Here is a 23099-nt window from a genome sequence, read left to right as displayed (position 1 = left end):
ATTGTTAACACTGAGGTATAACACATTTGTTTTATGTTTTATCTACTTTCTAGGTGCAGGCTAAGTCGGTGCTAAAGTATCACAGGATGATTCACTTACACAATGATGTTGTTGATGGGGATGTGAATAAGCTTCACGAAAAATCCGATGAAGCCCATGATTGCGAATCCTATCGCTGTGGCCATGGCGATCTTCTGAAACTCTGAGGGGAATAACATTCAAAGACATTGTCAGTTTGAAAGAAAGAAAAAACATATCTAAAAGATTCCCTATCCACTAAAACTAAATGATCGTCACAAAGTGTTTCTGGTTGTTTCCCAGTCCAGAGGATTCTCCTCTGGGAAGGCCTACCTTTCCTGTCCGGTTTGGTACATCTTTTCACCAGACGGATGGAGTCCTTGACGAACATCCTACTGGGCTCCACAAACTGCATTATCTGGTCCATCTTGGTAGTGACTTGTTCAGGGTTTCTGGCTGAAACATACATAGCAGAAATGGAAGGTGAATTGCAGCGACAGATAGACGGCAGTTCATCATTCATTTCAGTCACTATTAGCTACACAGGACTTGATTATTCCTCTAGACCCGTCCACTGAAGGAATTGTGAAGGTAAAATTGAATTAAATGTTAAGTTGTCAACAAATACTTACTGCAGCGACTCAATTAGATGCCTTCTCCGAGGATAATGTCAACTGTCTGAGTTGTAAACCAGTCCACGTAGAGCCACGTATGTTTAGTGTTCCAGTGCTGACGATGACTTGCGCTTGCGCACTTTAGCATATCCTGTGTCCACGCCCCCATCTCCATGACGCACGTAAGGACCGCCCGCATTTCCCTAATCGCTGTTTTATGCTTTTATTCCGTACGTGTGTATTTTTGCCGGATTTTTTAAATAAAGTTTATAATCTGAAAGGGTTCTGTAAACCTACCCGTCTGACTAAAGGGTAAAATGGAATTGTGACTGCCTTAGTTTTTTATTTATCTAAATTAACATTTTGGTCGTATGTTCAGGTGAGAGACTCCACTAGATGGCGCCGTTGCTCCATCAATTATACTTTGGTCTACTCTAATTTTAGAAGAACCGAATGCAATTAAAGGTGAATTATTGTCAGGTAATCAGTTGATAGCGGAGTTTGTCCGGATTCAGACCTAGGTTCAGAGTCAGGAATTTCGGTTTTATGGCCATTTTTTTTTTAATGATGATGTCGTCTTTTCACATGTAATTATATATGGTTATTATATTAACCAGAAAGAAATGCTTGACATAATGTACGAATGGTATTATTATTAGACTTATACTCTTATACTAATCTCCTCTTCTCAATCACCATTTATAGTCTGGCCTCTCTCCACTTTGGTGGAATAGCAGAGCATGGTTTGTTTGATGTCCCTACAGAAAAAAAAACATCAGATTCTGTGAATGCTGCATTTTGTAAAGCGCACAATCACACCATTTCAATAATTTTGTAGTACATTCATGTCCCATCTACGATTTATCAATCATAACAAGGGTGAACTGCAGTGTTTCTCAATGATCACTCGTGTCTCTGTTCTCCTAGCTGATGACCACGCAGATGACTCCCTCTTCATCTCTGGACAGTGCAGCAGGTAAGGTGCGGTCACTCCCAGGTGATTCCCAGGTCACTCCCAGGTGATTCCCAGCATCTGGCAGCTGAGCTCCCAAAGCTTTTCAGCCATGACGTCATCTCTTGCTGCACGGGTACAGCTGGATAATTTGCAGTCACTGAAAAGAAAAGTAGAGAGTAGGAAAGTGTTATGCGACAAATAAGTTTAGTAGTAGGTGTTGTGAAGACTATTAGAGGAGGAGAAGAGGGTTAGGTTTAAATAAAACTGCTATCTTTTCCATTGTATATCGCAGTTATGGCAGTGTTTCCAGCCTGGCCAACCCAAGGCTTTTTAGATATTTGGATGTGATAACGGATGTGCACCTGATCCAAGCCCGACTCTTGGACTCTTTTACTGAATTATATTTTGAGTATGCTTACTCACCAGTAGTATCCACCACTTTGGATGTCCGGCTCCACGGTGCAGTAGATGGTCGTCTGGGCCCCCTGCTGGATGGTTTTGGTAAACGGTCGTACGATCTTCCAGGAGATGAGCAGCGCCAGATTCATATGCCTCTTGATCTCCGTGCGCACAATGCCCGGGTGCACGGCGTACACCGTCACTCCTCTGTCTGGGTCAGATCACCGCAATCACGACAGGTCACTTGTCATGATTGTTGCTGAAACCTAATGATTGCAAATTACTTTCAAACGAAGAAACGTAATACCTACCTCTGATAAGAGTATAAGAGCATCGGATTGCCCAACTAGTAAGCAGATTTATAATCATTCCAGAGGTTAGCTTAACGTTACATATACTTAACTGGATTATTTGGTCTTACGCAAAAGACTTTCGAGTGAAAGCAATCAACGGGATGCATTGAAGAGCGACTGAGGAGCCGAAAAAAACAAAACAGGAACGCATTGAGCACTGACCCTGCAGCCTTCTGGACAGGGCTCTGGTGGAGAGGATGTTGGCCAGCTTGCTCTGGCCGTAGGCCCTCCTGGGGTGGTAGCTCCGCTCGCTGTGGACGTCCTCCAGCTGGATCCGACCCCACGCGTGGGCCATGGAGGAGAGGTTGATGATCCTGGAGGGAGCCGAGCGCTCGAGCAGCCCCAGCAGCAGGAAGGTCAACAGGAAGTGACCTGGCAGGTGAAGGAACATGAACCAACTGGCTTCCATTTGTGTTTTGAATTTTTTGACTAAGCTGGTTCAAAATGCATTTTAGAAAGTGACTGTTGTTTGGAGCATAGCATTGAGGCATGGTGGTCTCTAAACAGCATTTTGTAACGTTGTAATCGGTATTCTGGAAGGGTTTAGTCATCTTGTTATGTTTCCTTTATGTTCTCTATAAATCCATTGGGCAATCTCCTTTAATAATTGTTGCAATGATCAGGGTCAGGGGTCGTGGTAGCCTATCCGACCTGAACCTGAGCAAACAGCCGTAAGACACCCTAAGTATTGCAGGGTCTCACACATACATACACACCCACACACACACATGCAGACAAGAATGAACGCACACACATGCACACCTATGCACACACCCAGGGAAACATGCACACACACACATACACACGCACACAGGGCCCTGAGTGCCGTCTGAATATGAACAAACTTCTAGGCCGCAGTAGTGTACAAGTTGTTGAAATGGCAGTATCTTATAACAGGGTCCTTGTAATGATAATGCTATAACATTCCAGTAGCTTGACCCCAAATAGCTTTCATGTGTGTCTTACCTAAATGGTTGACTCCAAACTGCATTTCAAATCCGTCTGCGGTCTTTGCGTACGGACACATCATCACGCCCGCGTTATTGATGAGGGTGTGCAACTGGTGCTCCTCTGCCAAACATAATACCATGAACGGACTGACTCTCTTCATGCTTGAGAAATTGTGGTTAATTTCTCATATCTTTAGGCATTCTTGGTTGATAATTGATTCTATAGATATGTATTACTGACTGGATATTTGGACAAATGTAAGAGCGTACCCCTGTTTATGATCTGAGCGAACTCACGGATAGACTTGCTATCAGACAGGTCCAGACTTCTGATCACTACATCCGGGTTGCCGGAACGCTCAACAATTTCTGCTCTTGCTGATTCAGCCTTCCCTATGTCCCTACAGGCGATGATGATCCTTCCACCTGGGTGTGAGAGAGAGAGAGAGAGAGAGAGAGAGAGAGAGAGAGAGAGAGAGAGAGTTGCATAGACAGAGGTGGATAGATGTGCTGCAGCTGTTGTAACAAAAGTTACAAGGAAAAACTTTTTTTGGGCAATATCTGATCAAGATAGTAGAACCCTACCAACCTCTTTTAGCCAAGTCTACAGCAGTCTCCTTCCCAATACCAGTGTTGGCTCCGGTGATAATAACAGTTTTACCAGTCAGCCTGGCCTCAGATGACCACTGGCCACACAACAGAGCTCTAAAACAAGATATTTAACCTATGTTTACTGTATATACTATACACACACAGTTTCAATTCTGTGGCAAGATCAACACATTTGGTGCATTGTGGCATTCTTAATGTCAAGATCTGACTGGCAGTATATATTGTTTGATTAGGACCCATATATGAATGAAGAACAACTTATCCATACTCACTACCAAAACTGTTGCGTAGACAACTTTAGATATAAATTGGACAAGGGCTTACCTTAGAGTATAAATGTTAGCCATTTGTGTCTTTGTTCACTGACATGCTGTCCACAACAGACTAACGGCGATACTGTTAATACCCCCAGCACACACAGAAAACCGAAGAGCTTTGTGTTGGTGTGTGTGTGTGTGTGTGTGTGTGTGTGTGTGTGTGTGTGTGTGTGTGTGTGTGTGTGTGTGTGTGTGTGTGTGTGTGTGCGTGCGTGCGTGCGTGCGTGTGCATGTGTTTAAGTTTGTGTGTGTCAGGATGGATTAGGAAGGTGGCATGTGACTAGCTAATCTTCTATTCTGCAGCATAAAAGGCAAGATGCTTTGAATGCTTTAGAATATAATGCAATACAATCTATGAATCTATAATTAACATCTGCTGTATAAACAGACTCCTGAAGCCTTGAAATCAACCAAGGGAAAAATTACAAAACAATATATGAATATGGTAATAATGAATAACTGATGGCTGTCAGTGAATTTGATCAAGCACCAATCAACAAAACATGAGACCTCTACACTCAGGGTAAACATTGTCTTCGAAAAGTGTGGTGGGACTTCCAAAGTGCAAGTCATTCTTTGCAGCTTTAATGTTTGGATTTTATGTAATTTCACTATTTCGCTTAAATATTGAACAAAAACTTTAAAATCTCAACAGCTCCTTTTGCTTAGTTTTTGACCAAAGTCGACATATACAACACGGTAAAGAGCCTGGATCCCACACCCTGTTCCCCTCACAGTTGGACTTCATGATTATGGAGATTGAGAACCGGTTGTGCACACAACAGACTAACTGTACCACTAGCAGTTGCCTTTGTGTCTGATCCACAGGAATTCACATGAACCCACATCAATCCACAGTAATCCAGATACCCATTTTGAACTTTTATTGAAACATTATAATGCTGCAACATCTTGCCTTCGGTGGCTAGGACTGCAATAGGTCCCACTGAGTTATTGTGGCATATTATAAGTTAAATGGCAAACATACAAATGTATCCAGAATGAGGCATTTCTTTAAGCCATACTGTAGATCTAATCACTTTGCAGGGCTATTCGTTAGGGCCTAAGCATTAAAAAGTTAGTGCAATCAACATTTTTGGACACACTTGCAGTATGTATTGATGTCGATGCAAGAACTTCAGACAATTATATTTTCCTTATGGAGTATTATTGAGAGTTTTTTTTCATAATAGCTGTAATGATAAATATATAATATTATATAAATATATAATAATATAATAAATAAATGTAGCATGCCACAACTACCATTTATACAAAACGTGTTACATATTTACTAATGTAAGGCTATAATGAGGAGCTTTATGTCATTTTGTTTTACTATTATTATTAAGCCAATTAAGCAGCTAATTTGATGGCCTTTCAATTGCAACCGCAAGCGGAACTAATAGTAGCACCGCAATTTTTGGGAGGACGTATTTCTGTGAACCCTCATTAGTTCAGCTCAGCTCCTTCAGCTTTGTTGTGGCAGGGAAAGTGTAAAAATACAGTCTGATAAATGCTGTTTCTTTGAACGAATATTTTGCCATTAGACTCAGAACCCTGACCAGACACACGTGCTATCAATTCTAGTGTTTTTCCTTTCGGAGAACTTAAAGATCAGCATCGTCAACGATGGTAAGAGGGCGCTAACGCATTAGCCTTTAGCCAATGTCGTCACTCGTCCAGTGGGGTGCTCGGTTTACGACGTCGTCGGCTACACAGTACAACATAGCGATCTAAATGAGACCTACTGATAATAATGTGATTTGATGCTACGGATGGCTTCACGGATCCCCGACCTGACGTGTTTCACAGTGTGAGGATCGGAAGTAACCAATCCACAGTGCTGACAATGTAAGGAGGCCTCGCCGTCTGCAGTCCCGCTGTAACCTGCTATTTATTATTTAAATAGGGCTGATTTCCTCCTCGGTAACCTGTCCGAGACCGGTATTAGACACTTTTTAAAATCGCTTATCACCCAGGGATACTGGGAGCCGCTCATAGGAGTATTTGGGTACCCTGGTAATGGTTTATATTGTTGTAGACAAAGAAGGAATATTGCATTACTGTCCAATGATATCTTCCCAACAAATTAAGGAGGAGTATCATCAGTTTACTCGTTATGGCCTGCTAAGCCACTCGAAAAGTTGGGTAGTCTATAGTATGTTCAGGCCTTTATATTATAAACATGCCAAACTTCAGCTCCAAATGAATAGCGCTGTAGTGGATGGTTCCTCTTACTTTTCTTTAAATAGCTGCGTGTTGGAGCAAATCGTTATGTAACCCAACTCGCTATCTATAATTCCGTCCCTATTTGACTCGATAGGTCATCGGTTCTTATTCGTATTCACATTATAACGGTTTGATTGTTTGGCTAGCTGCGTTCATGCGTGGAGTGCGAGCGGACAGTGATGAACTTGAATATATTAGTCATTGAGACAACAATGCAATGTATGACATCACCAAAACTAAAAGATCACGCCTGACCCTTGATCGCTTTTCATAGCATAGCGGACCAGTGTCCATACCAGGAGCCCGGCTGCAAGGGGCGGCTGGTTTATAGTACGCAGTTCACGTCAAACCCTCGGTTCATCATCCGTATTTGTGACGTTGAATGCATAGGTTTGTATGTACGGTCAGGATAAGGGCTCTTTGTTTCTCTGCTGTATTTGGATATGCATCTGTTCATCAAGTGTTTGAACTTTCCATTGACCCTTCAACTTGAAACTTACTCTATTTGATAACAGATGGATACAAATTACTTTATTGATCCTGGAGGGAATAATTGGTTGCAGTTGCTAAGCTCAAGCTAGAGAGAAACATCAAAGTAAATAGAATACAATAAACACAACTAGCAATATAAAACAAAAAAAAGCATCCATGTAACTTAAATACACATTGAATATGCATCTAACGAACAAAATAATGTAATAAAATAAGCATATATATGTACCTGAAGGTAAAGTAAGTGACGCTACTGTTGTCTCTGGTTATTAGTGCTGCAGCTATATTGCACAGGTTGTCTGGAATAATTAAGCAAAGAAAATGGACCCAATTTGCCTTAGCTTTCAGGGGGCAGCAGTTGCACCAGTCCCCCTGATATAGCATGCTGGGGCAGGCTCAGGGTCCGAGAACGAGTATGAAATACAAGAGGTCTGAACCCATCACCTTCCGGTTTTGAGGTAGCAGTTCTAACTGCTGACCGGGTCACTTTGCGGGTTGATTAGCAAGCAAACAAACTGGAACAGTCATCAAGTGGGGAACAAGTAGTGGACCACGCAGATGACCAGGCCCTCACTGCCTACAGCGAACGCCAGTAAACCCGTTAAGGGTTAATTGTTGTTTCTTGTGTGCTCTCCCCGCAGCTCCACAGGAACACTACACCGTGATCGTCGTCTTCGCTTCTGGGGGACGTATGCCGACAAGCCCCCGACACTCACGGCTGCTCTCGACCGCCTCGCCCCCCCCCCCCCCTCCCCCCTCCCCCCCCCCCCTCCTCCCTGACCCCGTGGCTCCTCATGAAGGAGCTGTGAGCTGGGCCAGCGACTGCTCTGCAACGTGAAGGACCGCGGGGAGACTCGGGGAGAGGTCATGTCGTCGTCCAGCAGGAGCCAGAACCCCCACGGGCTGAAGCAGATCGGCCTGGACCAGATATGGGACGACCTGCGGGCAGGCATCCAACAGGTCGGCCCCTCTCTTGTGTCCACTGCGTCTCGGAGTCGAAGGGATAGTGCTCGATGCAAAGGCTCCCATCGGCTGGAGCCGGGTGATGTCTATTGCTATAATATCGATGTCATTCTCGTCTTTCTCCGCAGGTCTATACCAGACTGAGCATGGCCAAGTCCCGGTACATGGAACTCTACACGTATCCTTTACCGACTAAAGGGGTCTGCGTTTTGGGGGGGGGGGGGCAGTTATTTACGTGAAAATCACGGAGCAAGTGTCGTTCCCGCTCAAATTGTGTGGGGGGACATACGCCACCACGACTCAAATTGTTAGCGGCCGGTAATTTATCCAAACTACAACATGATCCCGAGTGGATGTTGGCGAAATAAATAATTGCTTGGCCTGCTCTACCCGGACAAAAGATTGAAACAAGTGCAGTGCATTAATGGGTATTCTTTATCAGTATATCTTCATATACATTCCATCATGTAAAAACAAACGTTATTTTTTAAACTGCCCAACTGGCACTCCGTCGTTAGGAATGATGCCCTCGTGGTTCTCCAATGTGGTTGTCTGTGGCCTTGACCCCCCGCTGCCCTCCAGACACGTGTATAACTACTGCACCAGTGTCCACCAGTCCAACCAGTCCCGGGGGTCGGGACCCCAGCCCTCCAAGCCGTCCAAGAAGTCCCCCACCCCGGGCGGGGCCCAGTTCGTTGGCCTGGAGCTCTACAAGAGGCTGAAGGAGTTCCTGAAGACATACCTCATCAACCTGCTGAAGGTGAGTCACGGTGTTCTCCAGATGCCTCGGACAACAGCCTCCCCAGTTGGGATCGGGGAAATCTCCCAGCTTTCTTGCGGCATTTCACAGAGGCATGCCCCCTTTTGGTCGGGCCCCCTCGGAATTCTGAGGGTAGACCGAGAGCAGTGATGACGCTCGCAACAAAAAGGGCTGCGCCCGTGAAGAGATTAATTTTCTTTGTATTTGTACCACGTTGGTCATTTTAATGTCGCATTGCACGGCCTTGCTGTGCGTGCAATACAATGTAAAGTTGTGTTGTTTGTTTTCGAGCTGGTTTGCTTAAGAGGCTAATGTAGCTAACAATAAACAACGACTAGCCTATTTCATGACACAATCACAAAGACGAACAGGAATGCTATAAGTGCTCCGAGACTGGAAATGACATCACGAGTGCAACTCGGAAGGCTGGTGTGCAAGGCATCTGGATCGCACCATGAGCCACGAGAGGCCGGGCTTTACAGGGATTGGAGAACAGCTAGGGACAACATGAGGCTGAGTAAACACTGACTTATACCTTGGCTGTAGTACCTTTGCTAGAGTTCCCAAAATAAACACACAGCAAACACTTATTGAAAACCAATCCAAGTTTCTGCCATGCCATTTAATTTTTACAGCAAAATGGTTGTCAACTTGTCAAACTTTTAGACTGGCTTCACATTAATACTAACCATGAATTGTTATGTGTTCAAAGGTGTGTGTTTATGGTGTATTTCACAACTGCCTCAAGCAAATGCTTTATCAAGGAATTCTTACTAATGGACTCCACCGTATTTTGCAACACGAATAGAAGTCAGTACCTGGCCGACTCCTCGCCGCCTCCTGCACCTGCTTCTCCATTGGATGCTTTGACCTTCACTCTCCCTCCCCTGACCAATCCCGGTGCCCCTGCTGTGCTGTGATAGGACGGGGAGGACCTGATGGACGAGGGCGTGCTGAAGTTCTACACGCAGCAGTGGGAGGACTACCGCTTCTCCAGCAAGGTGCTGAACGGCATCTGCGCCTACCTCAACCGCCACTGGGTCCGCCGGGAGTGTGACGAGGGCCGCAAGGGTATCTACGAGATCTACTCGGTGAGAGGGCTATATATATATATATATATATATATAAAAATAAGATTATATTATTTAAATTATTATTATTATTAATAACAATATTATGATTATTACTAATAATTATTAGATGTATCATTATTAACATTATTACTAATATGGGTTAGGGTTAGAGCTTATGAGTATTTTGAATATTATTATTTGGGGTGGGAACGAACCACCCCATTATAAGTGTGTCTTAATGGCTGAGCTAGCTGGAACCTGGAGACTGATGTAGTCTGATGTGATGGTGCTTCAGAGACATCTAACATGCCTTCATGTGTTGAGTCCTATTCTGATGTGATGGTGCTTCAGAGAGGTCCAACATGCCTTCATGTGCTGAGTCCTATTCTGATGTGATGCTGCTTCAGAGAGGTCTAACATGCCTTCATGTGTTGAGTCCTATTCTGATGTGATGCTGCTTCAGAGAGGTGCAACATGCCTTCATGTGCTGAGTCCTATTCTGATGTGATGCTGCTTCAGAGAGGTCCATCATGCCTTCATGTGCTGAGTCCTTTTCTGATGTGATGCTGCTTCAGAGACGTCCAACATGCCTTCATGTGCCTTAGTCCTATTCTGATGTGATGCTGCTTCAGAGAGGTCTAACATGCCTTCATGTGTTGAGTCCTATTCTGATGTGATGCTGCTTCAGAGAGGTCCAACATGCCTTCATGTGCTGAGTCCTATTCTGATGTGATGCTGCTTCAGAGAGGTCTAACATGCCTTCATGTGCTGAGTCCTATTCTGATGTGATGCTGCTTCAGAGAGGTCCAACATGCCTTCATGTGCTGAGTCCTATTCTGATGTGATGCTGCTTCAGAGAGGTCCAACATGCCTTCATGTGTTGAGTCCTATTCTGATGTGATGCTGCTTCAGAGAGGTCTAACATGCATTCATGTGCTGAGTCCTATTCTGATGTGATGCTGCTTCAGAGAGGTCTAACATGCCTTCGTGTGTTGAGTCCTATTCTGATGTGATGCTGCTTCAGAGAGGTCTAACATGCCTTCGTGTGTTTCTCATGCAGCTGGCGTTGGTGACGTGGAGGGAGTGTCTCTTTAGGCCCTTAAACAAGCAGGTTAGTCGTGGCTGTACGTTTCTGATATCTTTGAGAAAACCTTTAGACAAAAAGAGATAAAATCTATGAAGCAGTTTTATTAATGAAAAAAAAAAAAAGTCAATGAAGGAAATGTTTTGTATTTATTTTAAATTCATGTTGCAAAGAATAACTGGTTCCACTTGTGAATGGATGCAGGTGACCAACGCTGTTCTGAAGCTGATTGAGAAGGAGCGCAACGGGGAAACCATCAACACCCGGCTGATCAGTGGGGTGGTGCAGTCATACGGTAGGGTCATATGGTAGGGTCATACGGTAGGGTCATACGGTAGGGTCATGCTATGAGTCATACGGTAGGGTCATACTGTAGGGTCATGCTATGAGTCATACGGTAGGGTCACACGGTAGGGCCATGCTGTAGGGTCATGCTCTGGGCTCCATACGGTAGGGTCATACGGTAGGGTCATGCTGTGAGTCATACGGTAGGGTCATGCTGTGAGTCATACGGTAGGGTCATGCTGTGAGTCATACGGTAGGGTCATGCTTTGAGTCATACGGTAGGGTCATGCTGTGAGTCATACGGTAGGGTCATGCTGTGAGTCATACGGTAGGTCGTGCCCTGGGCTATGCGGTAGGGTCGTGCCCTGGGCTATGCTTGAACCTGGCACGCTGGGTTGGCTCTTCACTCATGCTCTGGCTTTATGATCAGGGTGAAATGAGGCTGCTATTTTAAACATGTATTATTGTTGTTTGTTTGAAGGTTGAGGGATGAGGCCAATAACACAGTAACCCTCTATTAATCAAACATAATATATATGCTTGTGGGCATGCAGGCACTCAAAGGACTTCAAAAATACATCTAGAATGAATTTGAATTTAAAACATAATGGTAACACTGATAGTTATCCAGGCATTGATCCTATTTCTTCTTCAAAAAACTAAAAAATTACGATACAGCCATACGATACAGCCTGTTTAGCACCTCATACCTTAATATTGATGCTAGCATCACTTCATAAATGAACACAAACTATTCAGTTTTCATTTGGACCAACATTCTTCAGATAACAATATGCAATGATGTATTTTAAGCACCACACAAACATGACGTTGGATTAGTGTCCGTATCTAGACTGTAATGCAAACTAGTATGTATGCATAACACAAAAAACATACATAATAATACAAACAGCCAATGCACATTATGATAATGCATTGATGAATGAATTCAAAGAATCGTTTTTTAGAATTGAAAACTAGTAAAAGGGTTTTGCAAGTTTCCTTCCCCTTGCTGTGTATTGACAACGCCCTGTGAAATCCAAATCAATGACTCAGTAACTGATGAACTCAATGAATGACCGATTCCCCCCCCCTCCCCCAACAGTGGAGCTGGGTCTGAAGGAGGACGACACATTCGCCAAGGGCCCCACGCTGTCGGTGTACAAGGAGTACTTTGAGAGCCAGTTCCTGGCGGACACGGAGCGCTTCTACACCCGGGAGAGTACCGAGTTCCTGCAGCAGAACCCCGTCACCGAGTACATGAAGAAGGCAAGCTGCTCGCTCGCTCCGTTCACACCACCCCCCCGCTGTTTTACACTTGATGTCATGGTCAAGTCTCACCACCATGGGGTGATTTTAAAGGTCCCATGTTACTCCGCCAGGTGTGAGTGTGATTAGCCGTTACAAGCCCTTTTGAAAATCAGCCTCTTCTGACATCACAGGTGGGCGTGCCCACCTGTGATGTCAGAAGAGGCTGATTTTCAAAAGGGCTTGTAACGGCTAATCACACTCACACCTGGGGGTATAATACGTCACCTTTAAATGGTTCCGCTCCGTCTTAAAATGACCCTTGACCTGCGACGGCTGCTGCCCATGAAGTCCGCAGAAGAGCGGGTGTTGTAGCGAGAGTGCGGCCAGCATAGCATCACATCTCTCCGTTCACCGTAGCGGGGAGCAGAGGCCTCACTGGGGTTGTGTGTCACTGGTTGCTGCTGCTGTGTGATGACCCGTACACTGGGCGTTAGAGGAGATGCTACTTTACTCATTCCTGCTGGGGAATACCGGTGACAGCAGGAAGCACGGAACTGGAGTTTAAATAATTAATTAAATGAGTATATACAGTATATAATAAACAATAAATAACATCAACATCTTCACAAAATAAATCCATATACCCAATATGAGGACTAGCAATGTCAATGAATATGCAAAAAAAAAAAAAAGTCAACATTAAAAACAGTTGATGTCGACATTGCTGACAGAATATGTTACATTATTGAAAAGCTAAACATTATTGACCATTAGACGCCAGTGTAAGCGCCTAAAGGATCTCAGGCCCGGAGATGTCCATTACCGTCCCGTTTCCCATCCACAACCGGCCGTTGTCCCTGTCTAACTAGGGCTGGGCCATTAATCGAATTTTGATTGCAATTTCAGTTTTAGCGTCAAACTATCATAAAACGAATATAATCGGGTTTAAACTTTTTTTTTCTTTTTTTTTTTTTCTCAGTTTATAAAGTGCTTTTTTGGGAAAGACATGCTGAATAAATACATCATGTTTTCAAACTCAAAAATAATCGTTTCAATAATGGTGATTTCAATATTGACCAAAATAATCGTGACTATGATTTTGTTTGTTAATGGAGCAGGCCTGTGTCTCACCCCCCGGTGGTGTCTCACCCCCCGGTGGTGTCTAACCCCCCGGGGGTCTCAGTGTCTAACCCCCCGGTGGTGTCTAACCCCCCTGTGGTGTCTCATCCCCCGGTGGTGTCTCACCCCCCGGTGGTGTCTAACCCCCCGGGGGTCTCAGTGTCTAACCCGGTGGTCTGAGTGTCTCACCCCCCGGGGGTCTCAGTGTCTAACCCCCCGGGGGTCTGAGTGTCTCACCCCCCGGGGGTCTCAGTGTCTCACCCCCCGGGGGTCTCAGTGTCTAACCCCCCGGGGGTCTGAGTGTCTAACCCCCCGGGGGTCTCAGTGTCTAACCCCCCGGGGGTCTGAGTGTCTAACCCCCCGGGGGTCTCAGTGTCTAACCCCCCGGGGGTCTCAGTGTCTCACCCCCCGGGGGTCTCAGTGTCTAACCCAGTGGTCTGAGTGTCTCACCCCCCGGGGGTCTCAGTGTCTAACCCCCCGGGGGTCTGAGTGTCTCACCCCCCGGGGGTCTCAGTGTCTCACCCCCCGGGGGTCTCAGTGTCTAACCCCCCGGGGGTCTGAGTGTCTAACCCCCCGGGGGTCTCAGTGTCTAACCCGGGGGTCTGAGTGTCTAACCCCCCGGTGGTGTCTAACCCCCCGGGGGTCTCAGTGTCTAACCCGGGGGTCTCAGTGTCTAACCCCCCGGGGGTCTCAGTGTCTAACCCGGGGGTCTGAGTGTCTAACCCCCCGGTGGTGTCTAACCCCCCGGGGGTCTCAGTGTCTAACCCGGGGGTCTCAGTGTCTAACCCCCCGGGGGTCTCAGTGTCTAACCCGGGGGTCTGAGTGTCTAACCCGGTGGTCTGAGTGTCTAACCCGGGGGTCTCAGTGTCTAACCCGGGGGTCTCAGTGTCTAACCCGGGGGTCTCAGTGTCTAACCCGGGGGTCTCAGTGTCTAACCCGGGGGTCTCAGTGTCTAACCCGGGGGTCTCCCCTGCAGGCGGAGGGGCGCCTCCTGGAGGAGCAGCGTCGGGTTCAGGTCTACCTCCACGAGTCCACCCAGGACGAACTCGCCCGCAAGTGTGAGCAGGTCCTCATCGAGAAGCACCTGGAGATCTTCCACACAGAGTTCCAGAACCTGCTGGACGCCGACAAGAACGAAGGTGGGGGGGGGAAGAGAGGGAGGGAGAGGAGGGAGAGGAGGAGGAGGGGAGAGGAGGAGGGAGGGGGGGGAGAGGGAGGGGAGGGAGGAGGGAGGGAGGGGGGGGAGAGGGAGGGGAGGGAGGAGGGAGGGGGGGGAGAGGGAGGGGAGGGAGGGAGGGAGGAGGGAGGGGGGTGATTAAGTGGTGCACTGACTGCTGGGAAATGGATCAAGGTTGAAGTGTATTTGTCATGTGCACACTAACAACAAGTGCAAGTCCTTAGTGGCCATGAAATGATTGTATAATGCTTTTCCTCAACTGGGCGACGTAACAAGGTTCAAATAGTGACTTTTAAGGTTATCTTTTATTGGGTTATGGATAACCACGCGATCGTGAGTCATTTCTCCGTTCTCACTCTAATGATCCTAATGGCAAAGAGGGGATGATTGGAGGGGGCCTCTCCTCCAACCTCTGTGTTATCAGGGCACGGACTGCCCTTCTCTGAACCACGGTTCCTCAGGGACTAGAACTGGAACTCCAGTTCTTCTTTCAGATTCGCTAAGATATGATCGGTGTTTCCTATTTACAGCGAACACCTTTTCCTTTGAATCAAATGATTGACGCATTGCAATGCGTGTGTCCTGTTAGGACCCCTCCCTGACTGAAACCGGGGGGGGGGGGGGCGGGTCTACCAGCTGCAGGGATGGTCATGTGATGCAAACGCTCTTCATAAGATGTTCCCCTTGAAACACATCACAGATTGTACTTCCCTTCCCCCCCCCCACCCAGACCTGGGCCGTATGTACAACCTGGTGTCCCGCATCGCCGACGGGCTGGGGGAGCTGAAGAAGCTCCTGGAGACCCACATCTTCAACCAGGGCCTGGCCGCCATCGAGAAGTGTGGCGACTCCGCCCTCAACGTAAGACGCCCGCTCTGTGGGGCAGCACCCGACCCTCCCTCACTCTTTGGCCCTCAAAGGATCGTTCCGGCGGAAACTGAAGCCAGGGTCTTTGTTTTGCCGTGTAGACCCATCAAATAAACCCTTTTTACCTTTCTCATTGATAATCCAGTATAGAGTTAAAGCGTTAGCTGTGCTCCTAGCCGATAACATGGAAGCCAGACATTGCGCCGGGCAAACTCTATACCTCGATTTTCAATGAAAAAGGTATCCTGAGGGCTTATATGATGGGTTTACAAGCCAAAACAAAGACGCTGCGTTCAATTTTCGCCGGAATTACACTTTAAGGAATGCCGGCTTGTATTGACACAGTTTCCGGGGCCGAGTGATTGATGGCTGTCACCTGTCTCTTTCAGGACCCCAAGATGTACGTCCAGACCATCCTGGACGTGCATAAGAAGTACAACGCGTTGGTCATGTCGGCCTTCAACAACGACGCGGGCTTCGTGGCGTCTCTGGACAAGGTGAGGCCCCGGGGCCTTTGCTCCTTTTACCCTCGACAGGCTGCACTGCTGGGGGCCCCCATTGTTTAGTCCCACTTCACCATTCCACCGTATCCTATCCACACAGTAACAATACAGGCTTCTTTTTTTTAAATAAGTAACTTATTTGGTTATGCCTTTCTGAATATTTGTGTGTGTCTCTCTCTCCTCTCTCGCTCTCTGTCTCTGTCTCTCTCCCTCTCTGTCTCTCTCTTTCTTGGTCTCTCTCTCTGTCCCTCTCTCTCCTCTCTGTCTCTGTCTGTGTTTCTCTCTCTCTCTGCCTGTCTCTCTGTCTTCCTCTCTCTCTCTCCCCCTCTCTCCCTCTCTCTCTCTCTCCCCCTCTCTCCCTCTCCCTCTCTATCTCTCCCCCTCTCTCCCTCTCCCTCTCTCTCTCTCTCTCTCTCTCTCTCTCTCTCTGTCTCTGTCTCTGTCTCTGTCTCTGTCTCTCTCCCTCTCTCCCTCTCTCCCTCTCTCCCTCTCTCTCTCTCTCTCTCGCTCTGCTCCCCCTTCAGGCCTGTGGGCGGTTCATCAACAACAACGCTGTGACCAAGATGGTCCAGTCGTCCAGCAAGTCCCCAGAGCTGCTGGCCCGGTACTGTGACTCCCTGCTGAAGAAGAGGTCGGTCCCAGCATGGGCCTTCAGCACTGCAGTACACACAGCCCTGAATCACATGTCCAGCCTCAAAATGCTTCACAGGCCACAATATAGGGCCGTGAAGCCAATTCAACCTCAGACGTGACATGCCATGGCTAAATGTAACCAACCCGCTCCAAAGCTTTTGACATTACCAAATTAAATGTAATGAAGTTAGATACCAAAAATTTGTGTACCTGTAAAAATATGCTTGACCCACAACACACCTAGACTCAATTCAGTTGGATTGTTGGTTTAATGTATTTACGGTGTGAGACTTTTGTATTTATGTAAAGAGATTTTTCTGTAAAAGCTTTTGATAAAAAAAATCTTTTTTGAGAAATCTGAATGCGTTAGGAAACCAGTCTGTTCCTTGATCAATACATTGCAATACATTAAGATTCATCACATCGTTTTCCATGGTAACGTATTGGTGGGATTCCTTGAAGCTGAGGCGTGTTTGGAGCACGTAACTCACAATACATGCCAGTTGTCGCACCAAGTTAGGATTGCAAGAATGTGTGTCCTGTGTGATATTGTTATATCTGTGTTCTTCTTCTGTGTTTTTTACTTTGGTGTTATTGTCTCCACAGCTCAAAGAACCCAGAGGAGGCGGAACTTGAAGATACGCTCAATCAGGTGGTGAGTGAGACCTGTCTTAGATGGAGAAAGTTTGATGTTTTTGAGGATGCCACCATTGTCATGGAATAACTCGCAATATAAAAATCCTGATTGGGGATATCTGTCAACTACCAGTCTGAGCACAACCAGTGTGATTAATACGTGCTCTATTGCACTGATGGGAAAGTGCAATTCGTTTAAAGCATGTTGTAGCTTCTAGTGATACTAGAGAATTTATGGTTTTCAGGGTATTTGAATAAAATCCTCAGATTCTCTTGAGTCCCAAAACCTTTGCCATCACACGTCCTCTCTGCTATTTTAATCTTTGGTCAGATGGTGGTGTTCAAGTACATAGAAGACAAGGACGTCTTTCAGAAGTTCTACGCCAAAATGCTGGCCAAGAGGCTGGTTCACCAGAACAGCGCCAGTGACGACGCCGAGGCCAGTATGATCTCCAAGCTCAAGGTAGGACATCCATGATGACACGTAGATCTTAATACTTACTGGTCAGTCTGGAGGAGCTCTACATATACACAGTGTGCCATGTATGAGGCGGCAGTGGGATGATATCTGGGCCAAATCCGATTTCGCTCAAATTGGCGTCAACCATTTTGTCCATAGCGAAATTAACGCCTTCAATTGGAGAGGCTCCCTCCGTCACCATTTTTAAATCTGGGCTCAAAACACACCTCTTCTCCCTGGCCTTTCCTCCCCTTTTGTGATATGTTGTTTATTTTTATGTTTTTCATGTACTGTCTATGTATGTGGTATGTGTTCTTTTATATGCCTTTTTGCACCATGTACGGCACTTTGGCCAGTGAAAACTGTTTTTAAATGTGCCTTATAAATACATTTGACTTACTGTAGCTCCATCATTGAGGAATGAGGCATTCAGAATGTGTGGCTTGATTTCGGCGCTTCTGTCCTTCAACAGCAAGCGTGTGGCTTCGAGTACACGTCGAAACTGCAGCGCATGTTCCAGGACATTGGGGTGAGCAAAGACCTGAACGAACAGTTCAAGAAGCACCTGCTCAACTCCGAACCCTTAGACTGTAAGTGTTCTGCTCGCTTTTTCTTCTGTTACCATATTGAGTCACAAATAAAACAGTTGCTGGATCTCCTGCCAGTGTTGGCAAGTATTCAATCTGATCTAATAAAGGCTTAGTCACTCGCCGTGCGAACTGCCTCCAGAATACAGACCGCTCTTGGTAGTCAGGAATATGGAAGCCGTTGGCTGTTGCTACGGCTGGTTTAATAAGGTATGATATAAGGAAGAGCTTTTTCATTGTTAATAATGTGTCATTTCATTTCTAAATGTAATTATTCTATATTCTTCTATAGTCTAGATTTACTTAAAGAATACTTCGTCATTGGATTGCTGGAAGCTCTCTAAAAAAGACTTCACCGGTGCACTGCAGGGTGGAAACAAGGTTCACACACGTAGAAGAAAGACCTTGACGGGGCGGCGTGCGTCTCAGGAGGAGGAGCGGGCCGGCCGGTAGCCGGACGGTTGTCCGTTCGATCCCCGGCTCCTCCTAGAGTGTCGAGGTGTCCCTGAGCAAGGCACCTCAGCCTGATTGGCTGTCGCCCTGCAGGCTGACACCGCCGTCGGTGTGCAGGAGGGGGGGGAATGTTAGGCAACAATGTGAAGCGCTTTGACACTGCTTAGAAAAGAGCTATAAATGCAGTCCATTTACTGTGTGTGTGTGTGTGTGTGTGTGTGTACGTGTGTGTGTATTGGGGGGGGCAGTGGACTTCAGCATCCAGGTGCTCAGTTCCGGCTCGTGGCCTTTCCAGCAGTCCTGTACCTTCGCTCTCCCCTCAGAGGTACAGCTCTACTGCACCATGCAGCGCCGGGGGGCATTAACGGGGTGGGGCACTAACGGGGTGGGGCATTAACGGGGGGTGGGGCATTAACGGGGGGGGGGTATTAACGGGGTGGGGTACTAACGGGGGGTGGGGTACTAACGCGGCGGGTTATTAACGGGGTGGGGTATTAACGGGGGTGGGGCATTAACGGGGGGTGGGGTACTAACGCGGCGGGGTATTAACGGGGTGGGGTATTAACGGGGGTGGGGCATTAACGCGGCGGGGTATTAACGGGGTGGGGTATTAACGGGGGTGGGGCATTAACGCGGCGGGGTATTAACGGGGTGGGGTATTAACGGGGGTGGGGCATTAACGGGGTGGGGTATTAACGGGGGTGGGGCATTAACGGGGTGGGGTATTAACGGGGGTGGGGCTTTAGCGCGGGGGGGTATTAACGGGGGTGGGGCATTAGCGCGGGGGGGTATTAACGGGGGGGGGGGTATTAACGGGGGTGGGGTATTAACGGGGGGGTATTAACGTCTCCTCCCCCCCAGCTGGAGCGGAGCTACCAGCGCTTCACTGCCTTCTACGCCAGCCGCCACAGCGGCCGCAAGCTGACCTGGCTGTACCACCTGTCCAAGGGAGAGCTGGTCACCAACTGCTTCAAGAACCGCTACACCCTGCAGGTACCCCCCCCCCCCCCGGATGAACCTCAGGGCCAATCGGCACGGCGGTAGATCAGGGCTAGGGCTAGGTTCTCTGGCCACAGGATGCTTGCTGGTTAGATTCCCGGCTCTTTATTGAGAGGTGTCCCTGAGCAAGAGACCTAACCTCAACTGGTGTGTGTGTGCGTGTATATGTGTGTGTGTGCGCTAAGAGAGTGTGGTGTGATTAAAAGCGGCGCATTATACTTTCCAAATGTACCAAAAGTCAAATCGAGTTCCCTCATGACCTCCCTGACCCCAGTCCGAGCCGGGCGTGTTCACGCTCTGATCGGTGGTCTGTGTGCCTCAGGCGTCCACCTTCCAGATGGCCATCCTGCTGCAGTACAACGCCGAGGACATCTACACGGTGCAGCAGCTCACTGACAGCACGCACATCAAAATCGTAAGCAGAACGCACCATTCACTCATCCAGAAACAGTGCGCCGGCACGTGGGCATCTGATGAGGTCTCAATCGCTCTGCTTTCAGGACATCCTGTCGCAAGTGCTGCAGATCCTGTTGAAGTCCAAACTTCTGGTAGGTCCCTGCGTTTTATTGACATGGAATCTGACGCCGAATGCTTTAAGTTCATGTGACACCATGACAACCAGCGATGAACATGCTTCTGGTCATAGTTTACGATAGATGCCTATGGATCGTTTGGATTCTTAGGCTGGAGCAGAATGCATGTCTTGCATACATTTGCTGCTATTGCAGTGTCAGACAGATGTCTGACATTTCTCCTGATGTAGGCTGTGTAAATTGTAGAGTATGTACTTTATTCAAAATAACTCAACACACCAGAATGTATTGTACTTGGCAAGGAGTGTAGAACGGTTTACAAACTCCCATTGGGATTGGCCTTTTAATAATGAATGACGTGTTGTATTACATGTTGCCAAATGCCCGACGGCTCGGTAGGAACGCTGCTCGGTGCTGGAATGGGATCAGTGTGAGGAACGGCCGTGCTGGCCACTGTCAGACTGGCTATGTTAAGCCTGCCTGTTCGCAGCAACCCTTCATATCTGTGTATGTCTGTGTGTTCAAGGTGCTTGAGGATGATAGTACCAATATGGACGAAGCAGATTTCAAACCAGAAACCATTATTAAACTCTTCCTAGGGTATAAGAAGTAAGTTCAAGCCGACTTCTAATGTCTTTTTCACCTTCCTTCCTTCCTTCCTTCTTCAGTATTCGTACAAAAAGTAGCTTGTTCTTTCTTTTTTTTTTTGTCATTTTAACATTTTCTTTGGGATGTCTGGATCAAGAACCAACTCATTAAACGCACGCTAATTGTCTCCCACTGTAGTAAGAAACTGCGGGTGAATATAAACGTGCCAATGAAGACGGAACAGAAACAGGAACAGGAAACCACACACAAGAACATCGAGGAAGACAGGAAGTTACTAATACAGGTACGCATTTCCCCAGGCTCAATGTAGTGTTTGTAGGTTAACAAACATTATAAATGAATAAAATGGCTTTCTGTGCTTATCTATTGTTAACCACAGTGGATAAGGCTATCATTTATGAGCTGAAATCGGTACACTGTAGGATAACATGTGAAAGGGTTTAAAGGTGATATATTATACCACCAGGTGTGAGTGTGATTAGCTGTTACAAGCCGTTTTGAAAATCATTTTCTTTTGACATCTGAAGTGGGCGTGTCCTCCTAGATGTGTGACGGATAGATGAGCCACGTTTGGTACAGTCCGCTGGTAGACTGATCTATCCAGCACACATCTAGGAGGACAACGGCTTGTAACGACTAATCACACTCACACCTGGTGGTATAATATGTCACCTTTAAACATTAAAAGTAAATGAGATAAACCTCTCTAGGTGACAGAACATTAAAGGTTGTGTCAGCCCGTCTTAATATTGTAGCCCCCACTGAAGCCCTTTTCTTGCTTTGGGAATAGAGTTAAAGTTCCCGCATTAGCAATAACATTACACGGTACTACTGGGCCAGGCCTCCTCCTCTGTCCTGCTCACTGTCTGACGCCCAGCGTGTTGCCCTCCTGTCTCTGCCGTCCAGGCTGCCATCGTCAGGATCATGAAGATGAGGAAGGTTTTGAAGCACCAACAGCTGCTGGCCGAGGTCCTCAACCAGCTGTCATCCAGATTCAAACCCAGGGTTCCAGTTATTAAGGTGCTTGGACGCGCACACACATCACACACACGCACTCTCTTTATTACCCAAATTACTGACGTTTTTAGTTAAGATTTCATGAACAGAAATATTCATAACTTAGGATAGAAAGGAAGGATATAATTGGTATCTTAACTCAGGTTGATTTTGCAGTGGGCCTCCATAACGCTGAAAACACAACAAAACACACGACCTTTAGTCTCTGTGTACCTGAGAGGCCGGCCTCACCCGCCCCAGCGGGCTGCGTACCTGAGTGGTGACGCCTCTGTTCTTCTCCTTTCCCTTCTCTGCTCCAGAAATGCATCGACATCCTCATCGAGAAGGAATACCTGGAGCGCGTCGACGGGGAGAAAGACACTTACAGCTACCTGGCTTAACGCGGCCAATCCCCCCAATCTCCCCCCGCCCCCCTTCATTCAGCTGTTTGTTTTTATACAAGACCCCGGCGCCCACCGGCCCCGCGCTAGGAACACCACCGACGGTGGCCTCGCCTCTTTAGGGCCCTGCGGTGTGATGTCCGCCTTGTCCAGTCAACAAAGAGGCGCGCGCACACACACACACACACACACACACACACACACACACACACACACACACACACACACACACACACACACACACACACACACACACACACACACACACACACACACACACACACACACACACACACACACACACACACACACACACACACACACACACACTAACGACACGAGCAGTTTTCCAAAACGTTGTGCGTTCCCTGCTGCAGTATCGGTTTGACCAGCAGGGGGTTCTATCTAGTGTTACTGATGTATGATTTGGCCACATACTTCTACAAAATCCATACAAACACACAAACTCATATCCCTGCACTCATACATGGGAAAGGAAGTTCAGATCACCAAAAGGCAATCCGGTTGCCAAAATGACATGATATCCCTGTCATTTTTTGTGCTTTTAAACTTGGCCACGGGACCTGACTGCGTTGTGGTTGTCAGTACACCCCCGACCCCCCAACATAGGAAGTGACCAGAAACGCCTACAGATCTAACATATTTTAACGTCTGAAAATATTACAGACAACCAATGTCACTCTGAAGACCTCGTCACTCTCTTTGTAAATTTGACATTTACAGTGCAATTAATTAATAAACTTTACC

General features: G+C 47.0%; 3 protein-coding genes across 4 annotated transcripts; 1 reads left to right on the top strand and 2 right to left on the bottom strand.

Moving 5' to 3' along the window:
- Window positions 1-95: 95 nt before the first annotated feature.
- LOC307085481 (protein transport protein Sec61 subunit gamma-like) lies at window positions 96-745 on the bottom strand (the record flags this gene model as incomplete). Its single annotated transcript, XM_079750294.1, has 3 exons — window positions 651-745; window positions 352-474; window positions 96-202 (listed from the first exon to the last, which is right to left on the bottom strand). The coding sequence occupies exons 2-3, from the start codon at window positions 443-445 to the stop codon at window positions 96-98; spliced, it is 201 nt and encodes a 66-aa protein (XP_079606420.1). The 5' UTR covers window positions 446-474; window positions 651-745.
- Window positions 746-1604: 859 nt separating this feature from the next.
- LOC307086332 (retinol dehydrogenase 12-like) lies at window positions 1605-4248 on the bottom strand (the record flags this gene model as incomplete). The annotated part of the gene is made up of 7 exons (XM_079751498.1): window positions 1605-1744; window positions 2011-2193; window positions 2498-2711; window positions 3306-3410; window positions 3560-3715; window positions 3879-3994; window positions 4226-4248. The coding sequence occupies 7 exons, from the start codon at window positions 4246-4248 to the stop codon at window positions 1642-1644; spliced, it is 900 nt and encodes a 299-aa protein (XP_079607624.1). The 3' UTR covers window positions 1605-1641.
- Window positions 4249-5672: 1424 nt separating this feature from the next.
- cul1a (cullin 1a) lies at window positions 5673-22628 on the top strand. 2 transcript variants are annotated; one of them, XM_079750430.1, is made up of 23 exons: window positions 5673-5853; window positions 7584-7902; window positions 8034-8083; window positions 8488-8665; window positions 9589-9756; window positions 10799-10849; window positions 11027-11117; window positions 12213-12376; window positions 14454-14616; window positions 15385-15515; window positions 15911-16018; window positions 16549-16655; window positions 17264-17312; window positions 17625-17756; window positions 18226-18343; window positions 19042-19118; window positions 19655-19786; window positions 20115-20207; window positions 20293-20340; window positions 20852-20934; window positions 21112-21217; window positions 21841-21954; window positions 22251-22628. In XM_079750430.1, the coding sequence occupies exons 2-23, from the start codon at window positions 7810-7812 to the stop codon at window positions 22329-22331; spliced, it is 2337 nt and encodes a 778-aa protein (XP_079606556.1). In that variant the 5' UTR covers window positions 5673-5853; window positions 7584-7809; the 3' UTR covers window positions 22332-22628. The 2 variants fall into 2 exon arrangements, with proteins under 2 accessions (XP_079606556.1, XP_079606557.1); XM_079750431.1 differs by having other exon boundaries at window positions 5673-6072.
- Window positions 22629-23099: the final 471 nt, after the last annotated feature.

The sequence above is a fragment of the Pollachius pollachius genome, assembly GCF_949987615.1.
Source record: "Pollachius pollachius genome assembly, chromosome: 14".
NCBI classification, from domain to species: domain Eukaryota; kingdom Metazoa; phylum Chordata; class Actinopteri; order Gadiformes; family Gadidae; genus Pollachius; species Pollachius pollachius.
Note: the sequence above shows the minus strand (reverse complement) of the source record. Positions and strands in the feature narration are given on the sequence as shown.